General features: G+C 37.1%; 1 protein-coding gene across 4 annotated transcripts in view; it reads left to right on the top strand.

Moving 5' to 3' along the window:
* The window catches only part of LOC110377914 (protein prickle), a 272,653-nt gene that overhangs the window by 199,981 nt on the left and 52,584 nt on the right, over positions 1 to 20,088 (top strand). For 3 of the 4 annotated variants that reach the window (XM_049845093.2, XM_064038079.1, XM_064038080.1), the window contains 3 exons: positions 4,917 to 5,421; positions 8,363 to 8,503; positions 9,011 to 9,139. In XM_049845093.2, the coding sequence (XP_049701050.2) occupies positions 4,917 to 5,421; positions 8,363 to 8,503; positions 9,011 to 9,139 (775 nt within the window). The remainder of the gene's footprint in view (positions 1 to 4,916; positions 5,422 to 8,362; positions 8,504 to 9,010; positions 9,140 to 20,088) is intronic. The other variant, XM_064038078.1, reaches the window with a different exon arrangement.

Raw genomic sequence — 20,088 nt, 5'->3', positions numbered from 1 at the left:
ACCGAGGCCACCGTTTTACTCAATGAATGAGTAATTTTCCCTGCATCAACTGATTCTAGTAGATAGATAAAAGCCAGTCAAGACGTCAAAGAGAAAGGTCGATCTGGTCGTCCAGCCGAACCCTGCGTTACCAGCGAGTGTCCACCCCATAAAGTTTGTTTACAACCGCCTGTGCCCGCGCATATCTAACTGCAAATTACCCCTCCGTATACATACCTACCTATAGGGCTGCCACATACTTTTATCACTAGGTAACAAAACAAAATGGCGACCAACCAGTGACGTCCCACAATTAACTTACATTTTTATTTTAAAACTGCACTATTTGAAAACGGAAAGCAAGGAATTGGCTACGTGGCTGGGCATGAATATTTAATTATTATGTAGATTTTAATAGGCTGGGAATCGCCGCCAAGGTGCCATAATTTCTTCTGTGAATTGCGTTTTATCGTGAAACTACAATAAGTATACGAAATACCGTGCTATAGTACATACTTAGGTAAAAATAACTTGAAAATATATATCTATCTGTACACTCAATATTACTCTGATGAATGAACAGTTACTTAGAATTTAGATATTTAGGGAAAATATTATTTAAATATGTTCAGGTACTAGCTAACCCTGATAAACGGTTGTAACTTTCAATCAAAGTATTTTTACGTGAGCACAATGTACCACGCCGCATAAACCCGCGGTATGCAACTAGTTTCATTGCGTACAACGGAACGAACCACACTGGAGGTATTCAAAGTAACGTGACTTGGAAAACGATTACAGATTTCATCTAATGTCTTCATTGTTTATAGACATTATATAGGCCTTTATTGCGCTTTTTGAAAGTTCATTTAATTTACATTCACTTGTGTGAGACTATGTGACTTATAAAGTTTTCACGCACGAACATTTAACGGCAATGTTTATTTGAAAACTTAAAAAATATTCCATAGAGAGGACAAAGACTTTATAAGGGTTAAACCTTCAGCATATGAGGCCGAGTATAAGATTAAACATATTTAACTTAAAATTTCATTTTTATAACTCAACAGATTCTAAGTATTAATCCAATATAGGTAAATAGATCTAGCAATGTTACAGACTATTTACATTCAGATCGAAACATTAGAATACTAGGTAAATACTTACTGCTATCAGTACTGCGATTCTATAAAACTCGATCAACAACTCGCATTTCACTTCGATTCGTAATGTCATTTCATACTTTAGGGGAAGTAGGGGAGGGATGGGCACTTTTTCACAATTTATTGCATAAAAAATCAGATTTTACAGATCATTATCAACTTTTATTGCCATTTCTTATATTCGGCTAGATATAATGAAAGAGCTTTCCTAAAAATTACACTCAGTTTCAACATTACGAGATATTTAAACGGTTTTATTTAGCTCACCCCGTTTGTTTTATTATTTATTCTTGGATCAAAAGTAATTCAAATTTCACCCTCTTCCTGTCAACCGATTGGTCTGAAATTTTGTATACACCTTTAATTAAATCCAATATGGCCGCCGGCACAAAATGGCACAGCCCCCTCAATATGGGTATCAAATGAAAGGGCTACACAAGTAGAATACTGTCAGCAACCCCAGCGGGGCCCAACAGGGCCAAGGCCTGCCTGCACGTCGATTCTATAAAATTCGAACAACAACTCGCATTTCACTTCGCTATTCACTCTCACTTCGCATTCGATTCAGAACGACCTTGATTTTGCATTCTGTAAACATCATCTAATCACTTGCGAAGTGAAGTGAGCTCGACATCGACCAATGCTGTGCTAGTGACTTCCCCACGCGACAAAATGTCAACCGAGATTAATCAGTTTTTAATTTTATCGGTTTTGACACAGAATTTTAGCTAAATATGATGTTTTAGTTATAATTTGTTATTGTAAGGAATTTGAGGCAGCTTTTAAGTATTAAATAAACAGAAATCTCTAAATTCGTGCTGTGAATATAATCTATGCTTAACCTACGAAGAACTTTCTTGCTGATTTTGAGGAAACCTTATATATTTTTTTACTACGGCCGGATTGTTCAGAGCTTCCACTACTTCATTTATGCAACGAGATGCAGACGGTTGCGATAAATAAGTTCTGATGCCCTCTTTAATAACCTTCTGGTAACTGCCACTAGCCAAGAATGATAAAGTACATAGTATCTGTGAAACAATAAATACAATAAAAAACGTAATACCTACTTTATCTGGATTTAGTGAAAACAAAATTGAGTCCAATTTGGTTATTTTCATGCTTAAGAGAATACCAATATTATAACTGAAGTACAGAGTCTTTTGAAAACATATCAGCTGGCGGGGAAACCACATAAAGGGAATACTCCTTATTAAGAACTAAGTGTTTTTCTTATTATTGTGTGCTTGATTACAATTTTTCAACTATAAATTGTGTCAATACTTACTTTTACACGAGTTGTAAGTCCTTTGCCTCGACGTTTTGTGGGCTTTATCAGGGGCAGTAAATCAGACTCCAGTTGGTCAATTAGCTCCTTTGACAATCTATATATGCTCACATAGTCATCATCGCGAGTTAATAAAGGTAAACTACGAATTCTAGCAGATTGTTGACGCTTTTCTAAATTATCTAAAGCATGAGCTTCTTCTAATAAAGATTTAAGCAAAAACATTCTAGCCATCGTTAAAGGTAGGCACTTAATCACTTTAAAACACTTAGAACTTTATTTAAACACTATTTTAAATATAATAGTCTCTAGATCAAGTTGGCAACGGTACCTGAAACAAGATTCTATAAAGGATTTTTCGCGCAGATTTATAACCTCACAAATTTTCACTGACGAAGAAGAGCAAAAATGTACAAATTATACATTACATGGTATGTCCAAGCCTCCCTACCATAGGGAGCATTGGACACTTTGACTTAGTTTATGAAAAAAAATCGGTAAAAACTTTTAAGTTAAACGGTTTTATCTTATGTGCACTGAAAACTAGAAAATAAAAAATAGTTACTTACCTGTCAACCTACGTAGGTGGTCCCGGTCATATTAGACTAAAATAAAAACGTGGGGCCCATTAACTGTTGCTGTAGTACTCTCTTCTAAAGGTATAATAGGTGTGGATTGCATCGACTTACTATAATTGTAACTGGAGATTTTGACAATCAATAATTAATAATAGAAAATACACATACCTTTCATTAGTTTTCTCTTTATAACGATCCGAAACCGCAACAAAATATTTAAGTACTTTTACGAGTGTTTGTTCTTGACAACTCACAGAAATGACAGATAGTCTATGGATGAACACCGTTACCAGTCGGTAACGTAAACTACCCAATAAAAAACAAAACTATGATCAGAAATCAGAATAAAAGGACCCCTTTTATTCTGATTTGATCATGTCTCCCAACTGCCCATCTCTCCCCTACCTCCCTATAGATAGACAGATTTTGACAGATCTGTCAAAATCTCGACTTTGATTTAGTTCAACTTGTCAACACGCTCGATAGTGTAGCGCTAGTGTAGTTTGACAATGTCAATCACGAAACTTTAAGGTAGAATTCCGTGGGTCGCGATTGTCGCAGCCGCGCGCGACAAAAGTCAACCTATGAAAATGTATGGCACCGCTGCCGAGGGCTGCGACAGTCGCGCGCGGACGACGAATTTCGTGAGCCGCTCGCGGCCGTACGCTTCTCAACATGGTCTAGCGCTTAATAACATCTATAGAATTTTAGTAAAACCAGAATTAAATTTTTGACAATGCCGCGAGCAGCTTACGAAATTCGTCGGCCGCGCGCGACTGTCACGGGCCTCGACAACGGTGCCATACATTTTCATAGGTTGGCTATTGTCGCGTCCACGGAATTCTACCTTTAGATCGAAGTCGAAGTGAGAGTGATGTCGAAGTGAGTTGTGATATTTTATAGAATCGACATGCAGATCTACATTTAGAACATAACAGCACCTCGATACAAAGATTAGCAACTCTAGCAATGTAGAACAATTAATTAACGTCCAACTACAAGATATTTATCTGCAAGACTAATGATTATTATTACAATGATACAGATCAATCAAGGACCTTGTATATACCTTGATATATTACAGATTGGTCACGATATTATTTGTTGTCCTATTAATGGAATCAAACCTGTGATATGACAGTCATATGCTTCATTTAGGTTATTATAGGTACGGCTATATTATAATACAATGTGTCCCGGGCATAAGTGACCGCCCGAAATTTTTTGAATATTTGTACAAAATTAAGGATAATTTCTTTTATATTTTTGAAAAAAATCATTACAAAAATTTTATTGTCAGGCCTGTTAATAACAGGCTTTGCTCTTTTTTTACCGAGTAGGAGTCAATTTCAACTGACTGTATTTTTGCATTTGTTTGAAATAGCAGCAAACATTGTTCTGAGCTATGGTAGGAAATATCATGTAGTTTATTAATAAATTAAAAGAAAGTGATATTAAGGGGGCATTTATTGGACTTATTTTGGAAAAACTGAAAAAAAGGCGTTATTTTCTTTGAATTTTTATTTTCTTTTTTTTTCTAATAAATGTTTTATTACATTTTTGTTGTGTTTGATAATTTTAATTGATAAACTATGATGTCGGCTAGTCAATAAAGAAAAAAGAATTTAAAAATATGTAAAAACTTAGGAAATATCTTAAAAAAACTGCAGCACGTCACAGTATTTACTAAAAATCATAAAAAAAAAACCAAAGGCGGTAAGTCCCAAATATAAAGGAAATTATCCTTAATTTTGTACAAATATTCAAAAAATTTCGGGCGGTCACTTATCCCCGGGACACATTGTATACCAAATAAAAAGAGGCGTCATCAGCAGCATCCTGACTGTTCTTTTCAAAATGCTCCCATTTCATCGACATGAATATTAATTTTCGTATTCCTATTTCCAGGCCCGTCTGCCGCAACTGCGTGGTGTCCCCCACGGGGTCATCACCACCACCACTACAAGAGCAAGCCTCATCACCGCCCCCACCAGCGCCGGCATCACCCCCCACCTCACCGCGCCTCTTACCCTCACTCCCATCCCCACAGCCATCACACAGCGGCTCTTCAGCTCCTAGCCAGTCAAACTCTCCCCATCCATACTCCTACCCAAACTTCAGACGAAGCCAACCAGTCCAGAATCAAAGTTACCCAGAGTTTGGGCTGCTGCACAGCCACAGCGTGTCGCAACTGAGCCAGCCTGGGCAGAGTTACCAGTCGCCGCAGTCTCCGCAGTCAGCCATGTCTCTGTCTCCTCACCCGGTGCCGCAGGGCAAGTTCCGAGGGCTGCTGGAACATGCTGAGAGGCTGATGAAGCCCGGAGACCCTCACCGGCACTCGCAGAGTGATGATGATTCGGGATGCGCGTTAGAGGAGTACACGTGGGTGCCGCCTGGCCTGAGGCCTGAACAGGTAATTTCACTCACTCAATACATACTTACTATACTTAGGTATTAGTAGTACTGGCAATAAGTGATCTAGTGGATCACTGCCTAGAAAATCTCTAGTAAGTATTCGTTTTAACATCGATTTAAGCAAAGTTAGAGTGGTAAGTATAAAATTCCTAGGTATTCAGTCTCAAAACGACAATACATTCTAATATTTGTCAGGATAGTACACCACAATATTTTATCTAAAACCACAGCCTACACGCTTTTCAGCCCCCCACAAACAGCGCGTAATATTCCGCATTAGCATACAGCAGACGCACAACAGACAGACGGACAAAGTGGCCAGCAACTCTAACCACCGCCACAATGGCCCCTTTGTCCCTCCGAGCTATTGTTTAGCCACAGGTTGCTCTTTTTTGAACCTCCCTGCGGCTTTGTCAATGAAACTGTTTTTAGGGAAATGGCCAGTTTCAATGGTTCTATTTTTAAATTTCGAAAATGGAAGTGCTGTCTAAAAGCCTGATTTCTTTTTATTTTTCGCATTTCTGTCTTGCGTTACCATAAACACACAGAATCGAATGCTCTAAAGTAAAAAACGCAAATAAATCTCATATCATGTTAATTTATTCATTATGACTACTTGCTCAGAGGAAATGGACCGTACAATCTTTAATGTCAGTCATGGTTATATTTTAATTCACATAAACGAATGAGACATTTCCATGTCACCGTGAACTTAGTATGTAATGTAATGTAAGCTGATGATAATCGCAGTTGTCATTACATCAGTCGTCGTGTCATTAGGGTATCATGGCTGGGCATCTACACTTAATATGTCGTCAGGTAATCTCGGATGGTTTATTTTAAGAACCTGCCGAAAGGTTGAGTTATGAAGAAACGACATTGATACTGCAATTTATCCACTGATGACTTAAGAAATGTCATTGTTTCTTGCCTTTAGATATGTATATGTATACGTAAATTCTACTTATAGATAGATCATATCAGATTTTTACCGACTATCTTTTTAAGTATGCACATATTTTAAATTACATTTAATATTTTGCCAAATTACGCGCAAACCATCAATAACAGCAGTACCCCAAATCCTAAGAATAACTTAAAAACACAAGCTCATACCCCGGAGGGGACCGCCCGCGGCCGACAGCAATGACACCGCACTTTGAATGCCAGGATATCTTCGGTATTTATAATTACAGTAAAAATAAAGCTTCCACTCGAAGGCAACGGAGCAAAAAATTAAAATGTCTCTCCCGGGCTGGTGCCCCTTCGGTAATAAACCTCGGTTTTACAGTCGAAGGAAGAAGGAATCTTAAGTTTGGGAATGACTTTATTTCAGTTTATGGCTATCGTCATTAAGTGATCTAGGGACGAGGAAATTCTAATCCTTCTTGGGGATACTTTCTTTTGAATAGAAATGGTTAGAATCTTAGAGTATTTTCCAAACACATTGCCCAGGTCTGTTAATATTGCGCACAAAACGGTAAATATTGCACTCACGTCGCGTTTCCATCTATCACCTATCTCATTGCCACCCTACATAAGGATAAATTTTATTAGAAAGTGACTTGTAACTAAATTACGCCGGTAGAATTAAACTTCTTGCTACAAAACTGCTCGTAATCTTAAAACACAAAAATACTGATACCCAGGACTTAATTTTTCTTGAATTTGTTTTTTTTTTCTTGAACGTTCCCTTTTCTTAACAAAATTCGTCAGGCATCGCAATGCGACTTTCTACTGTATTCGCTTCATTGGTTATTCCGTTTTGTAAATCCCCCGGAGTGGCCAGTCGTATCGATCTTTCAAACGTAACAGTACTTTTGCAACAAGGCAATCGTTTTAAGTATAACTTAGAAAAAATACAATCATCAAAAAATCGATCAACCTCGTCCATTTTGGAAAATTGGTTAAAAATTGAAATACTACTACGGCAAGTGTTATGCAAAGCCAGGTTTTCTTCTTCGATAGACACAAAAGAACCAAAGTACATATTCAGTTGGTATATGTGGTATAAACTGGTATATTAGAAATTGAAAAAGTATCTATTATCAAAAATTAAACTAATTATTTCGTTTTGCTGACCAGAATACAAAAGACATAATTATAAGACCCTATATTAGAGACATTTTCCTCCCACATCTCTAAATCAATTACCCCCTGTCTCGGGTAATATTTCATACACTAATCTCATAACGCCACTATCAGAGTCTGACACTGGTCAGCCGATATTTCTTCTCTCTAATACCTTAATGCTTTGTATTATTGCAAGAAATTATATTATGAACATCATTTTTCCCTTAAGTAAAACTAATTTAGATTGTACTAAAGTACATGGTCAAAATCAAAATCAAAAATCAAAATTAAAACTCATTTATTCAAACTTGGCTGCAAAACAGCACTTTTCGAACGTCAGAAAAAAAATTACATTAGACAGCCCCCAAAACGCCCGCCCTTCACCACTTCCTATGTGTTTTTGCTGGGAAGAAGAAGTGGCGCAACAAACTCCCCAGCAACACATGTCTGTCTGTAGGTTAAAAGAACCTTTCAACAAAGTACAGTGATATATTGCAGTATGCAATACGCAATATTGTCATAAAATAAAATAAAATTACATTTAAAAATGATTTATAAAATCCACCACACGGTACTAGGAGACTCTATACTTTTCAAGTTTTATGGTTCAGCAGTTTAACTGTGAAAGCGTAACAGACGGCAAAACTACTTTCGCATAGTTTATAATAAATATTATTTTGGTAATACAATACCACGCTTACTTACGCTTAATGGAATACCCGACTGCGCCAAGATGACGGTTATGTTTTGATGTAGATGAATATGATACAGACCACCTTTTAGTCAATTAATTTAACTGTTTTGAGGTACTCAACTAATTTCGATTTGACAAATTCTCTTCTAACCAACGTTCCCATAACTTCCAGGTGCACCTGTACTTCTCGGCGCTCCCAGAAGACAAAGTGCCGTACGTGAACAGCGTGGGGGAGCGCTACCGGCTGAAGCAGCTCCTGCAGCAGCTGCCGCCCCAGGACAACGAGGTAACTACCACTCAGCACCAGTACCAGGTAACTGCAAACATGGATAGTGCATGGAGATAGCATGAGGGATTGGGTCTTGATAGCACTCATTTCTGGAACGCACGACTTAAAAGCACACTTCTCGAAAAATAAGTAATGTAAGGCTTCCAAAGCTGTTTAAATAAATGGCAGTCACCATTTCAATCCACCTAATATCGAAATCTTTTTTTTTGTGCAAAAGGTTCACCAATTGGTCAAAATTATTTATTCAACAATCATTTATGAAATCAAAATCAAAAATGTGATCTACATTTTTTAAATATAATGTGCATGAATATTCTCGATTCCTATCGTGCACGAAGAAAAACGGCATGTTTTCCAAATTGTTTAGGTACATGAACATGATGTATGTATAAATATCCCACATTAGGTCAGGCATAAAATCGAAATAATTGAATTTCCTGTACAACACCAAGCTCCCCATCATAAACACAGATTTTTTTGTCCTAAACTTCTCAACCCCTAAATACTGACGCGTGATTACTCTGATTCCAGGTGCGCTACTGCCACGCGCTATCAGACGAGGAGAGGAAGGAGCTGCGGCTGTTCAGCGCGCAGAGGAAGCGGGAGGCGCTGGGGAGGGGTCAGGCCAGGCAGCTGCACGCGCCGTCTCCCTGCGATAGGGTATGTACCTAGATGTAGTGCTGCAGGGTTAAGAAGGAGCTGCGGTTTTGACTGGTAGAAGAGACATGCATCCATCATTGTCAAGCCAAGTCAGAGTATCTACGTAAAAATACCTGTGGGTTATGTATCTGTGGTTCCTTATAGACACTAGAATCGATCATCTGGTCTGGACGATAAAGATAGCGCTATTGAAAATAATTATTCAAAGTAAAAACTTTTAATTTATATACGAGGTGTACTTAACATTCTTGTAACGTCCGTTCCTCAATAAGAGCCAATGAATCCCAATTTTGAAACTTAATAGCCAAATATTGACCATATTGTTTACCTACTCTAACTTTCCAAGAACCTCATAAACAGACCCACAAACTTCATCATACCTTTGCTACAAATTAAGGCCCGTACGTGTCCTAAGATATTGAATAGCAAATATCTAATTAAGAGCTGGTGTAAGCCCAAGACGCCGTTGAATCAATTACGTTCCTCCGTGTTGATTAGCTGACTGCTTGGCACCCGGAGCACGTCCAAGTTTATACCTTCATCTTGTACCCTTGGGATGTCTTCTCTGGTCTCCACGGGACGAGGTGGAAATATGAAATACTTTTATTAAATTGTGGGTGGTTTTGTTTGTGATATTGTGTTAGGGTAAATTAATTGTGAGATGTGTGACATTGTTTGTGTGTGTTTAGATGTCGAATCATATACTTTACCATAGATTCTAACTTCATCAAAGAATGTTTAACGCACGTCACCTTTTGCCTGTTATGTTTAGATCTTACATTCCCTGTCCAAAAATGGAGTAGGTGACCTGTCTACCAATCTAGGTAAAAATCTATCATTTACATGCTCAATGACTTACATACAATTACATACGTTACATTATTGCTCAACTACTTGGCTATACATTTACAAAACCAACCACACATAAAGTTAAAGTAAAAAATATTCACCTCACCTAATAAACTCAAACCAAACAAATTACACCAACACTTTTTAAAATGCAATCCAAAGCTTTACTTATTCCAAATTTTTCTACAATCCTCGGCAAACGGTTCATTATCCCTCCGGCGGAATTACCGGACCGGTATCGTAATCCCGACAATTTATTCAAGCGCCCTGTATTAGCACGCGCTTCATCCCTGCACCCTGTGTGTCTGAGGGCGATGCTGCAGGGAGAAACTTTGCACTTTTTACGTCAAGCCTGAGCCTTTGTACGTCAGATTTGCAGTAAGAAGGGGATTTTGTTTTTGGACATTCATTATCTTTGCACCCACTTCACAGGATTATTCATAGGATTAATTAGGTTTTCACTTTATATGTATACTCTCGCACTTTCTTCTTGCAGTAATTCCTTTTAAATTCAAATGTCTTGGCTATTTAAAATAATGTAAAATGTAAGTAATTAATCTGCAGACAATGTACAGTTCTCATCATCTTATTTCGGAGAGGCAAGATGTACCTACTTGCAATTTTAACATTTCATATTTTCTTTTCAGTTTTTCTTCACTTATTAGATCACCAATTAAACATCTTTCCCATGGTCACTTAACAACCATAGTTATAATATCTACTTCTAAATACTACGGACTCCTTTGGACCATGATCTCCACCCAAAATTAACACCATCCTCCCCTGTCTTCACCGCCCCTCGCCGCAACATTTTAATCCCAGTTGCCATAAATCATAGGTTTCTCCCCGTTACAATTGATTCACGTATTTTTTGCCCTTCACCCTCTGAGGGTAGCCAGTTGTTTGCCAGTATATTGAGATAACACAATGTTTTTGTTGAGTAACAATCTGCACTTGACTGTGACGGATTGGTACAGGGTCAGACGAAATGAAACAAATATTTTAACGGTAAAAGGAAAGGGTAAAAAAAATCTATTTAAAGTCCTGCTCTATGCACTGTATAAGGGGACATTGCTACTATTGCAAAAATTTAGAGTTTGTGCCTTTGTTTGGATCAATATTATTTAGCAAATACTTTATGCGGTAAAGTAAATTACCTTAAGTATCTGTTCAAACGTGCGTGAAGTGTCCTCAAAATGTGAGTTAAACTGTCAGAAACATATTTCTTTGCTACTTTTCTAAATGTATCTACGAAATAAGATACGAAAGAAGTACATTTTTCTCTCTGGATGAAACATTTTTCACTACAATAACATTTCCCCTAAGTACAGTAAATTAAATTACTTTTCATTAATTGCGAGACGTTCCCGCTCAAATATGCAAAGTTATCTTCTAAAAATTTGTTAAGACTAACTGCAGTTTTAATTTAGAGAGCCGTTAAATTAAAAGATGCAATTAAACTGTGCAGTAACAATTACCGGTAGGCGATGTCCCGGGTTCGACTCCCAGACGGTTCAAATCCTTAATCACTGAACTTTTAAATTGCTTTAAGCTGATGACTAAATTTTTCCTCGTTTTAATTTTGAAACTCGTTAAGTCTCATTGTGAAAAGTTGATCTTAAGTTCTGGTTGTTAAAAAATAACTTCTTTCTGCTAAATTGTAAAAGGGATTCAAATGTCAGCAATTCAGTATTTTTGCTAATTATAAGTATTTCACTATTATTTATTTATTTACATAGGTACCTTAATGCTAAGGACATTCGCAATATCATTTGTAATAATAAGACCATATCCAGAACAATAATATATCTTGCCTAGATCGATTGGCGAAAACCATGCTTAGTCTGAAACTAGTCTTGGATCTCCTAAGAGGTCTTGTCTGTCCTGGGCGTAGTGATGTGAAACAAACAATTGATAACTAACAATTTATTGTTACATATTAGACTCTTAAAAAAGTTCAGTATCTAAGTACAAAGTCATGTTGGAAGTATGTAGGAATATGATGCAAGGGTGTATTTAAATGGTTCATCCAAAAAAATATTAATATGTACTTAACTTTCAAAGATAAGTTTAAGTAGAAATACGTGTAAGTATCTGATGAAAAATCGAATCTAACTTTTCTACATTTGAGATATTTTTTATCTCTCCTAAAACTTAAAAAAAAGTATTTATCGACATAAGTAGCTTATACTGAGATGCACACCCCTTCACTACTCCTGTCTACCAGCAGACGGCCGGGGGTGAGCACACCAAATAAAATCAAAAAACCCACAGACAACCCCCCTGTGACGTCACAGCTAAGTCCCGGGTTCTTAGGAAAACTCTGCACTGGCTAGCTGTTTTATTTTTATTTGTTTTCTTATAGATCATAGATACTAGCAACGTAGAGGTAGAGGATTCTCTTTGGACGGCATGTTTTTTCATAAGCTTATTTGGGAAATAATTATGAACAGTAAAAATTACAAAACTCTACATCTTCAAACTTTTGTCTTTAATTCAGCTCAGTTTGATGAAAAACAACAAGGTATTTATTTAATTACTTATTTAATAAATTTAAAAAAAAACCCCGACCCAAAAAAGTACGCAATAATTATGACAAAAGGTTAAAAACGCTAAACCCTATAAAAAGCAAAAAATAACTTTTAACACTACGTAAACTAAATTTTGTCGTGTCGGGGGACCGCTCTAATTCATTACTTTAGATACGTGTTTTTTTTTTAAACGAATGTTGTAATTAGGTAGGTATCATTTGATTTATGTAAGTATTTATGATGGTAAAAAGCGGTCCCCCGACACGTCAAAATTTAGTTTACGTAGTGTTAAAAGTTATTTTTTGCTTTTTATAGGGTTTAACACCCCGTCGTTTTTGCGTCGGGGGTTAAAAACACGTGCGTTAAACGATGACATGCAGCAGACTTTCAAACTTATCTTTTGATACTTCAAAACGAAAATGACAACCCCAAACCAAAAAAACTCAATCAAACTTTCACCAAAGCCTTCCGCGAGCAATTCAAACATTGAGGAAACTTTTGAAACATCCATTCGTTTAACTTTTGACATCGCCGCGGTGCGCAGCGGTGCATCAAATCAGTATAATTATGAAAACCATTGCAATATGGCTTGTGCGCGACTCCGTGAAATCATCCCCCTCCCCCCGCGGAGCCGCTGCCTCACCCCCGCGGACAATTAGCGGTTAATGTGCTGGAAACACTTTCCACAAACGAAAAGCAGTCTTTCATTTTCTTGTGTCTGTGCGTTTTCGTTTGCATTAGGCATACGATACGATTTTGTTGAAGGATCTACGGGAATTACGGGATCTAAGAATTTGGAATGCGGGATCTAGAAGAGAAATACCTACCTACTGAAGATAGTATTACGGTTATCTTACAAACATTAAAACCCAACATAATGTGATATTTTAACCACTCTTCACAAAAAAAAATATTTAGTTAAGATCTCACATCCAAGCATCTGTAATTGACAGGTTACTTTCGTTCTTGCTTTGCAAATAATGGAAACGCACTCCATCTTGACTTTCCACTAAGGTTCGGTGGAGTTCGCTACACTGGTTTTTACGACACCACTAGCGACATCGGGAAGTGATACTAAACTTTATTCTTTGCTTTTATATTCATCATTAAGTACCTAGTTTTTCCCGTTATTTGAAGGGACTCGTGGCTTAGAAATATAAAACCACACGCTCATAGGCTTGCCTTAGTCAATCCGTAGTTGGGCTAATACACCACCATTTTAAGTTAGCAAAGAATTTTCTATTAAGCATTAAAATGTTAAATGCTATTTTATATACTAAAATTACAAGCAAGATAGCTATGCAGCATATTCATATGTTATAATTATATTTTTCAACCCCTTACCCGCCGTAATACGTTAAGCATTTATTTACAAACTCGTAACTCCCCCAGTTATTCACCATATAATGGGAGAAACACGTGAATGAAATAGCGCCCATTCATTCAGGTGATACGAAACAACACACCAAACATTATCACATATTGCGAACAGCGCCATCTGGCGTTGAGTAGTTAAATCATATTTATATTGCGTTCGTATTATTTTCGTTTGCGTAAATGTTTTTGTGTAATTTTATTTTTTATATATTCTTACTTTATATAAAATAAGCTAAGCTAGTAAATATACGGTCTAATGTTGAAAGCTCACTTTTCCTTCAAAATATCCAAGACATTATCAAAGAAAAATGTCGTCAGAACCACTCGTAGCACAATTTTCACCTTCCCACAACTTCAACAGCCACTAACCTAATTACCAAAGAAACTAAAACATCCTCAAGTGAGTCTAGACAGATCCTGTCACTATAAATCTCGTCTCTCAACCGCTATCTTCCCGCCACCTCATCCATTACTCGCTACAAAGGCACGCTTCACGTGTGGTTGCTAAATGGCCCATTAGGTGACGATGTACAATGCGGGCCTATCACTGCTGGAGACTGAGCACTGGATTTGGGGTGGTTTAATTGCTTTAGGACAAGGTATTGTTAAGTTCAGTGTATGTCTGGATTTTGTGTGAGTTATTGCTGTTTCGATACGGATAAGGTGAGAATCTAAGTACATACCTTTCTTCTAACATACTCCCTACTGCGTAAATAAAGTAGCTACTTGTACTGAATGGGAAGAGGTTCTTTCAAAGATCGGAGATTCCTAAAAGTACGTATGCCTTAAAATGTGAAACTTTTAGCCACCACTTTAACTAAACGGTTTCCCAATGAAACTCGACCTAAAACTCGTTCTGCAAAACGTCTCGAAACTTCTCATAGCTTTTTCGCACACCTGCACCATCGCTCGCAGTTACACTCATAAACACAATCTTTCCCTGCTTCTGAACTTTTCACAAGATATATTGCGCAACTTGCAGCTCCCTCTGTTATGATTCTCGTGATTTATTGCCGCAAGTAATGAGCACGTGTCGCCGACAGATGGCGCCGCTGAGTTGTTTATTGGACTCCCACCGATTTATTGCGAAGGGGCTGTAAACTTGTTGAACAAGGGTAACGACTTATTAACAAACATTTTATCGTTTTCCCTGAGTGCAAATGTGTGTTGGATTATGTTTGATGCATGATTTTAGTTTTTGTTGAGGTTTTAACAATAATTGGTGCTTGAAATAACTTTGGGGATGCAATTAAGGAATGCTATAAGTTATTCCAATGTTCTCACTCACAATTGCTGAAAATTACGTAAGCATCGTCCTAAGTAAATACTTTACTTATCAGCATTAACTTTCTTGTAAAATAATTGCCTGTTTTAAGAAAGTTAAGTACCTAGGTACTAGTTCTGACACGTAACTCACTTTACTTGAATAGATAGGTACTTATGAGGTTTTCTGATTAAAAACAACAAAAATAATAGGTTTCTCAAGTACAATAAATTAACATTTATTTAATCCGAAGCTTGAATAATTTAAATACTGCACGCCACTGAAAACAATGGTCTACGCTAGGGAAAGTTTAAAGCTATGAATGCTTAGGTATCACAGTCATGAAAGTTTCACTTTCTTTTATATTGCTTTCCTACCAATTCACTATAACCACATTATTAGACAGGTAATAAATTATTTATAACCACATAAAACGTTTTATAAGCTTTTCTTCAACCGAAACTGCAGAATAATTTGTCATTTGTCGCTGTGAAACCGAGGAGGCAGGTTCTGGTTACACGTGTATATAAAACATGAGTTACAAGTGTTGGCATTAGAAATTGTATTCAGGTAAGTGTAATTATGTAAAATTCCTGAAATATTTAGGACTGTGCGTTTTCGAATTCGGAAATATTAAATAAAGCGCCATCTATTTCTTATTTTACAAACCTCTCTCAAGTTAAAGCGTGCGTAGTTCGTCCAGTCACCGCTAGGGTTCTCATAGATGCTGTTTTAAAACATGTCAATAGATGGCGCTGCTTTAAATGCTACTACAAAATTGATCTAGATGTCGCTACAACCCACTTTCTCAAAACTTTTGTAAGCTAAAGAAAGTTATGCATCCATTATTATTTTACATTCATAATAAAACAGTCTTAAAACGTTTCCGCGAAGGTGTGAAAATGATTTTTGTTCTTCTTATTTTTTTTATACCGCGGCGTGGGAACGTCGGTCAGGTAGTGGGTATCACAGATTATAAAGCGTCGTAAAACCGATGGCATAGCGTTATTGTTGTTTATTGTGTTTAGAAGTTGTTGCATCACGTTCCCTGGTTACTACGTGGCATTTCGGATCATCTCGGTGGCCGAGCCTCCGTACAGATAGTCGCGCGAAGACAAAGGAGCCGGACTACAGTTGATTGTCTCGAAGGAAACTAGAACTAGTGCAAGCCTTTTATGTACGTTTGCGTAATACGAGTTGGAGCTTTGTTACTATACGCAATAAAGTAGCGTATCGATACTAAACGAATATTATCAAGCTCGTTATAAGAACGAACGTAAAACCAATGCTTTGTTGGATAATCTATTTAATTGAGTAGATATTAAGTACTTAAGTAGGTACTTGACATTTAAATCCGTTTGCAGATCTAGAACAGTTAGGTATTACGACCGGAGCCGTGGGAACATTTTATAAAACTTTAGACGCACCAACTTTGCTTTTAAGTTTTAACACTGTAACACTGCAGAGACTAAAATAATCTGTAGATAGTTAAGTAGGTAGGTACTTGCCCTAAATAACCGAAACTGTAACAAAACGTTATGATTACCTAACCCACTTGTACGAACTATCGTCTAGTAAAACAAAGCTTTTATCTAAAAATATTTCATTCAATTGAGCATCCGTCAACTTTTGACAGCAATTTGAACCTTATTCCATTGTAATAAGGCGTGAAAGTTGTAACTGTACAGGAGATACAGTTGAATGGGATGATTTCATAGAAAACGTAAAGAAGGTACATTTGGTGAATATTAGGGCAAGCGTGAATGAAAATATGTTCCATTTCAACAATATTTCTCAGAAACTTGCCTCCTGTTTGTCTATAGATAAAAAATATTAATAAATGAGATGTTATGTTCCCCTGAATTTCAGTGGCAGTGTCGAGCTATAAATAGCTACGCGAAGCTACGTTTCTATTACTTATAAAATCAAAGACACCACATAGTAGGTCTAACTCATTACTAATAGCTCCCAAACAAGATCATAAGTCAATCAACGTCCATATCACAAACATTGGCCAAACATCACCACCAACATATATGAATGACATTAGACAATAGTCCATTGAGGGGGCCAACGTTTGCTCAAACCTCGTTATGAATGAACTTACCGCGGCTATATATAGCCTGGGCGCACTCGACGCTGTAAAGCCAGGAATTCGCTGACCATTCATACGAGGCTGGTAACGTGCTGAAGCTAAAATTGTATTTAACTGCACTCGTTACTGAACTACTTAGCAGGTAATGTCAGAAAATGTACCTAGGAATGGACAAACGCTGTTACTTACTAAGTTTACTAAGCTTAGCTTATAATCCATTGGATGTTGCAAACTTTAAGTTGCTTTGATTTTGACTGTGATATCTAGGTAAAGGTAACTTAACTACCAAATCAAAATTCCTTTGAGAAAGTTTCTCAATTTTATCCCCGTGTTTTACGTTTTTGCTACTTCCTATCACATCAATTTTTGAAATTGAAAAGAAGATAATATAGCTGTTTAATTATATGACTTCTGTAAAGTAATAAGTGGGCACAATATCTCTTACACTTAAATAAGTTTTATGGACTTTCAATGGCTCCTATCGAACATAGATTAATTAACATTATTGGACAGTAATAAAACGCTTGTACCACAAAAAACAATGATGTTAATAAAATTTCAATAAAGGCGAACACACAACGTTTTACAAAAACGACCGATGGCGCTTGACGTTTTTTGTGAAAAAAATCGTATTCAAATTGTGAGGGAGGGTTTTTGTCCTCCGTCCCACCTGCCACCTAGCGGCTGTCGAGCACAACATATAAGAAGGCTTTATGTACTAAATAAGCTCTCTGGATAAGCTTTGGGCAGTGAAAAAGTTGACGTCAATGGATAAATTAGGGTCAAAAGTTAAATGATTAAGTCACAGCGTATAGAAAGCTTGACAACCAGTGTTACCAAGGGGTGAGATGAAAAAATACTGGAACACACAAATGCACCAGACTGGAAGCCGGCCGAGAAGCTGAAAACTCTACGCGATACCGAAAAGGGATGGTATACCAATATAGACATATCTACTGAACCCTTTTCCATTAACAAGACCAATCAATCAACTGTGCAGTTTATAAAACAAAAGCTGATCGATCTTCGCCAAAACAACGTCGGTATGTACCTAATGGGCACTAAAAACAACAATTTCTTCTGAACGTCGGCAGTTTTTACTGAACCCTTGAGATCAAAGCGTCAACGCCGCCGGGAGGAATTAGACATCGTTTTGTGTAAGTAGATCAACCGAACAGGTTTTTGCGCATACCATTGATCGGTAATCATGGCGGTTTTTATAGTTAACTCGATCAAAAAGGGGATTTATATGTTCCAATTGTAGCTACAACTTGATTCTTTTATGAGCAGACAGTTTTGGACTTAATCGACAACCTTTTAATGCCAAAATTTCTCAATAATTCCTGATGAAACGTCAATTTACATCACCAAACTTCAAACTATGTCTAGTTATAAATATAGACTTTTTCGGCCTACATAACCTTATATAGATAGAAGTAAAAAGCTTATCTTTTGCCCCACAAAGTTAACGAGCGTGCAAATGACTGTAACAAGCATTATTTATGTCAAATCGAATAAAATAATGTACAATACAACAATATGCGATCGCAATCCGCGAGTGACGCGCGATCGCGACAGATGCGCTGCGCTTGCGCATGCTATGATCATAGGGCTGACAAGTGGAGTAGATCATTATGTATTTGATTTTATTTGCGTAGGAACTGTATTTTCAGATTTATATAGAATAATATTTTTAATTAGATATTACATAAGAGTTAGGTATTACGAAAATTTTAATTAAAAAGTTACTATACCTACCTACATACATAAAACATCAAGGAATAAATGCGATTTCAGCATATTTAACTGTGGTTAGGATTAATACAGAGTTCATAGTTAACAGTATATATAGCTGGGTATGATACAGAGACAGCAGTTCCATTGTTCAGGGCGCGAGCACCCCTGACTCCGAGCCTCCCGTAACATCCTCTATTTAACCTCAAACTGACAGTTTTTGCTCCACTTTTTCTGCGTCTAACATTATGCTTATGTAACTATTTTTTCTATTACTTATCTGTGTTTGATGACTAAAAAAAACTTTTTTCTTCTCCCGGCATATGGCGCGCGGCGCGTGCGCCAGCACATTGCGTCCGTTTTTTTCGCATCCGATTCGAAATTCAAAATTCAAATATGGCGCATGTGTGCAGACGAATATTGTTGTGGGTTTTGTTTATTTTTTTCGTATTATTTCTTGTCGATAGACTCCCGTCTGGTCTTTGGAAAAAATTAAAAAGTAATAAACAAATAAAGTGGTATTATGCGCGTGCGCCAGGTGGACAGACGACCTGGACGGGGGTGGGGGCTTATAAGGGACTATGTAATTGCTGTATTGCAAAGATCGCGTTTTTTTCTTCTGATCTCCAATAAGACATTTAGGGCAACACCTGTATTTATTTTGCAGAATGTTAGTTTCGAATTTCCCTCCATTTTCCTCTTACCCATATGTCAAGTCTTCTAGACATGAACTTGATTGCAAATTTGTCCCTCCCGTACCAAATCTACGAATTATTTACCTATCTCCATCCCCGACATACCGGTACATCAACACGGTATCCACGACTAGTACACTCACAGTTTTTGCCACATTTTTTCACATACCGCCTGTTGCTTTTTTGAGTCATTACGGCGGCTGTTTAAGCATACTTTATGGCGAGCACAGTCGGGGGTGACTATTATATTTTTAAAATACTTTTTTAAGACTGTCTCGAGTCCTTTGGGGTGGTTTTTTAATTAATGCGTGTGTGGGATTAGCACTTCTTAATTTGCTTTCTTGTTTTTGAATTATAACCCGTTAATGTGTTGAAAGGGGTTTTTTGTTTATTGATTTTAGTTT

Source organism: Helicoverpa armigera, chromosome 15 (genome assembly GCF_030705265.1).
Source record: "Helicoverpa armigera isolate CAAS_96S chromosome 15, ASM3070526v1, whole genome shotgun sequence".
In the NCBI taxonomy this organism is placed as follows: Eukaryota; Metazoa; Arthropoda; class Insecta; order Lepidoptera; family Noctuidae; genus Helicoverpa; species Helicoverpa armigera.
This window is presented reverse-complemented; position numbering and strand designations above follow the sequence as displayed.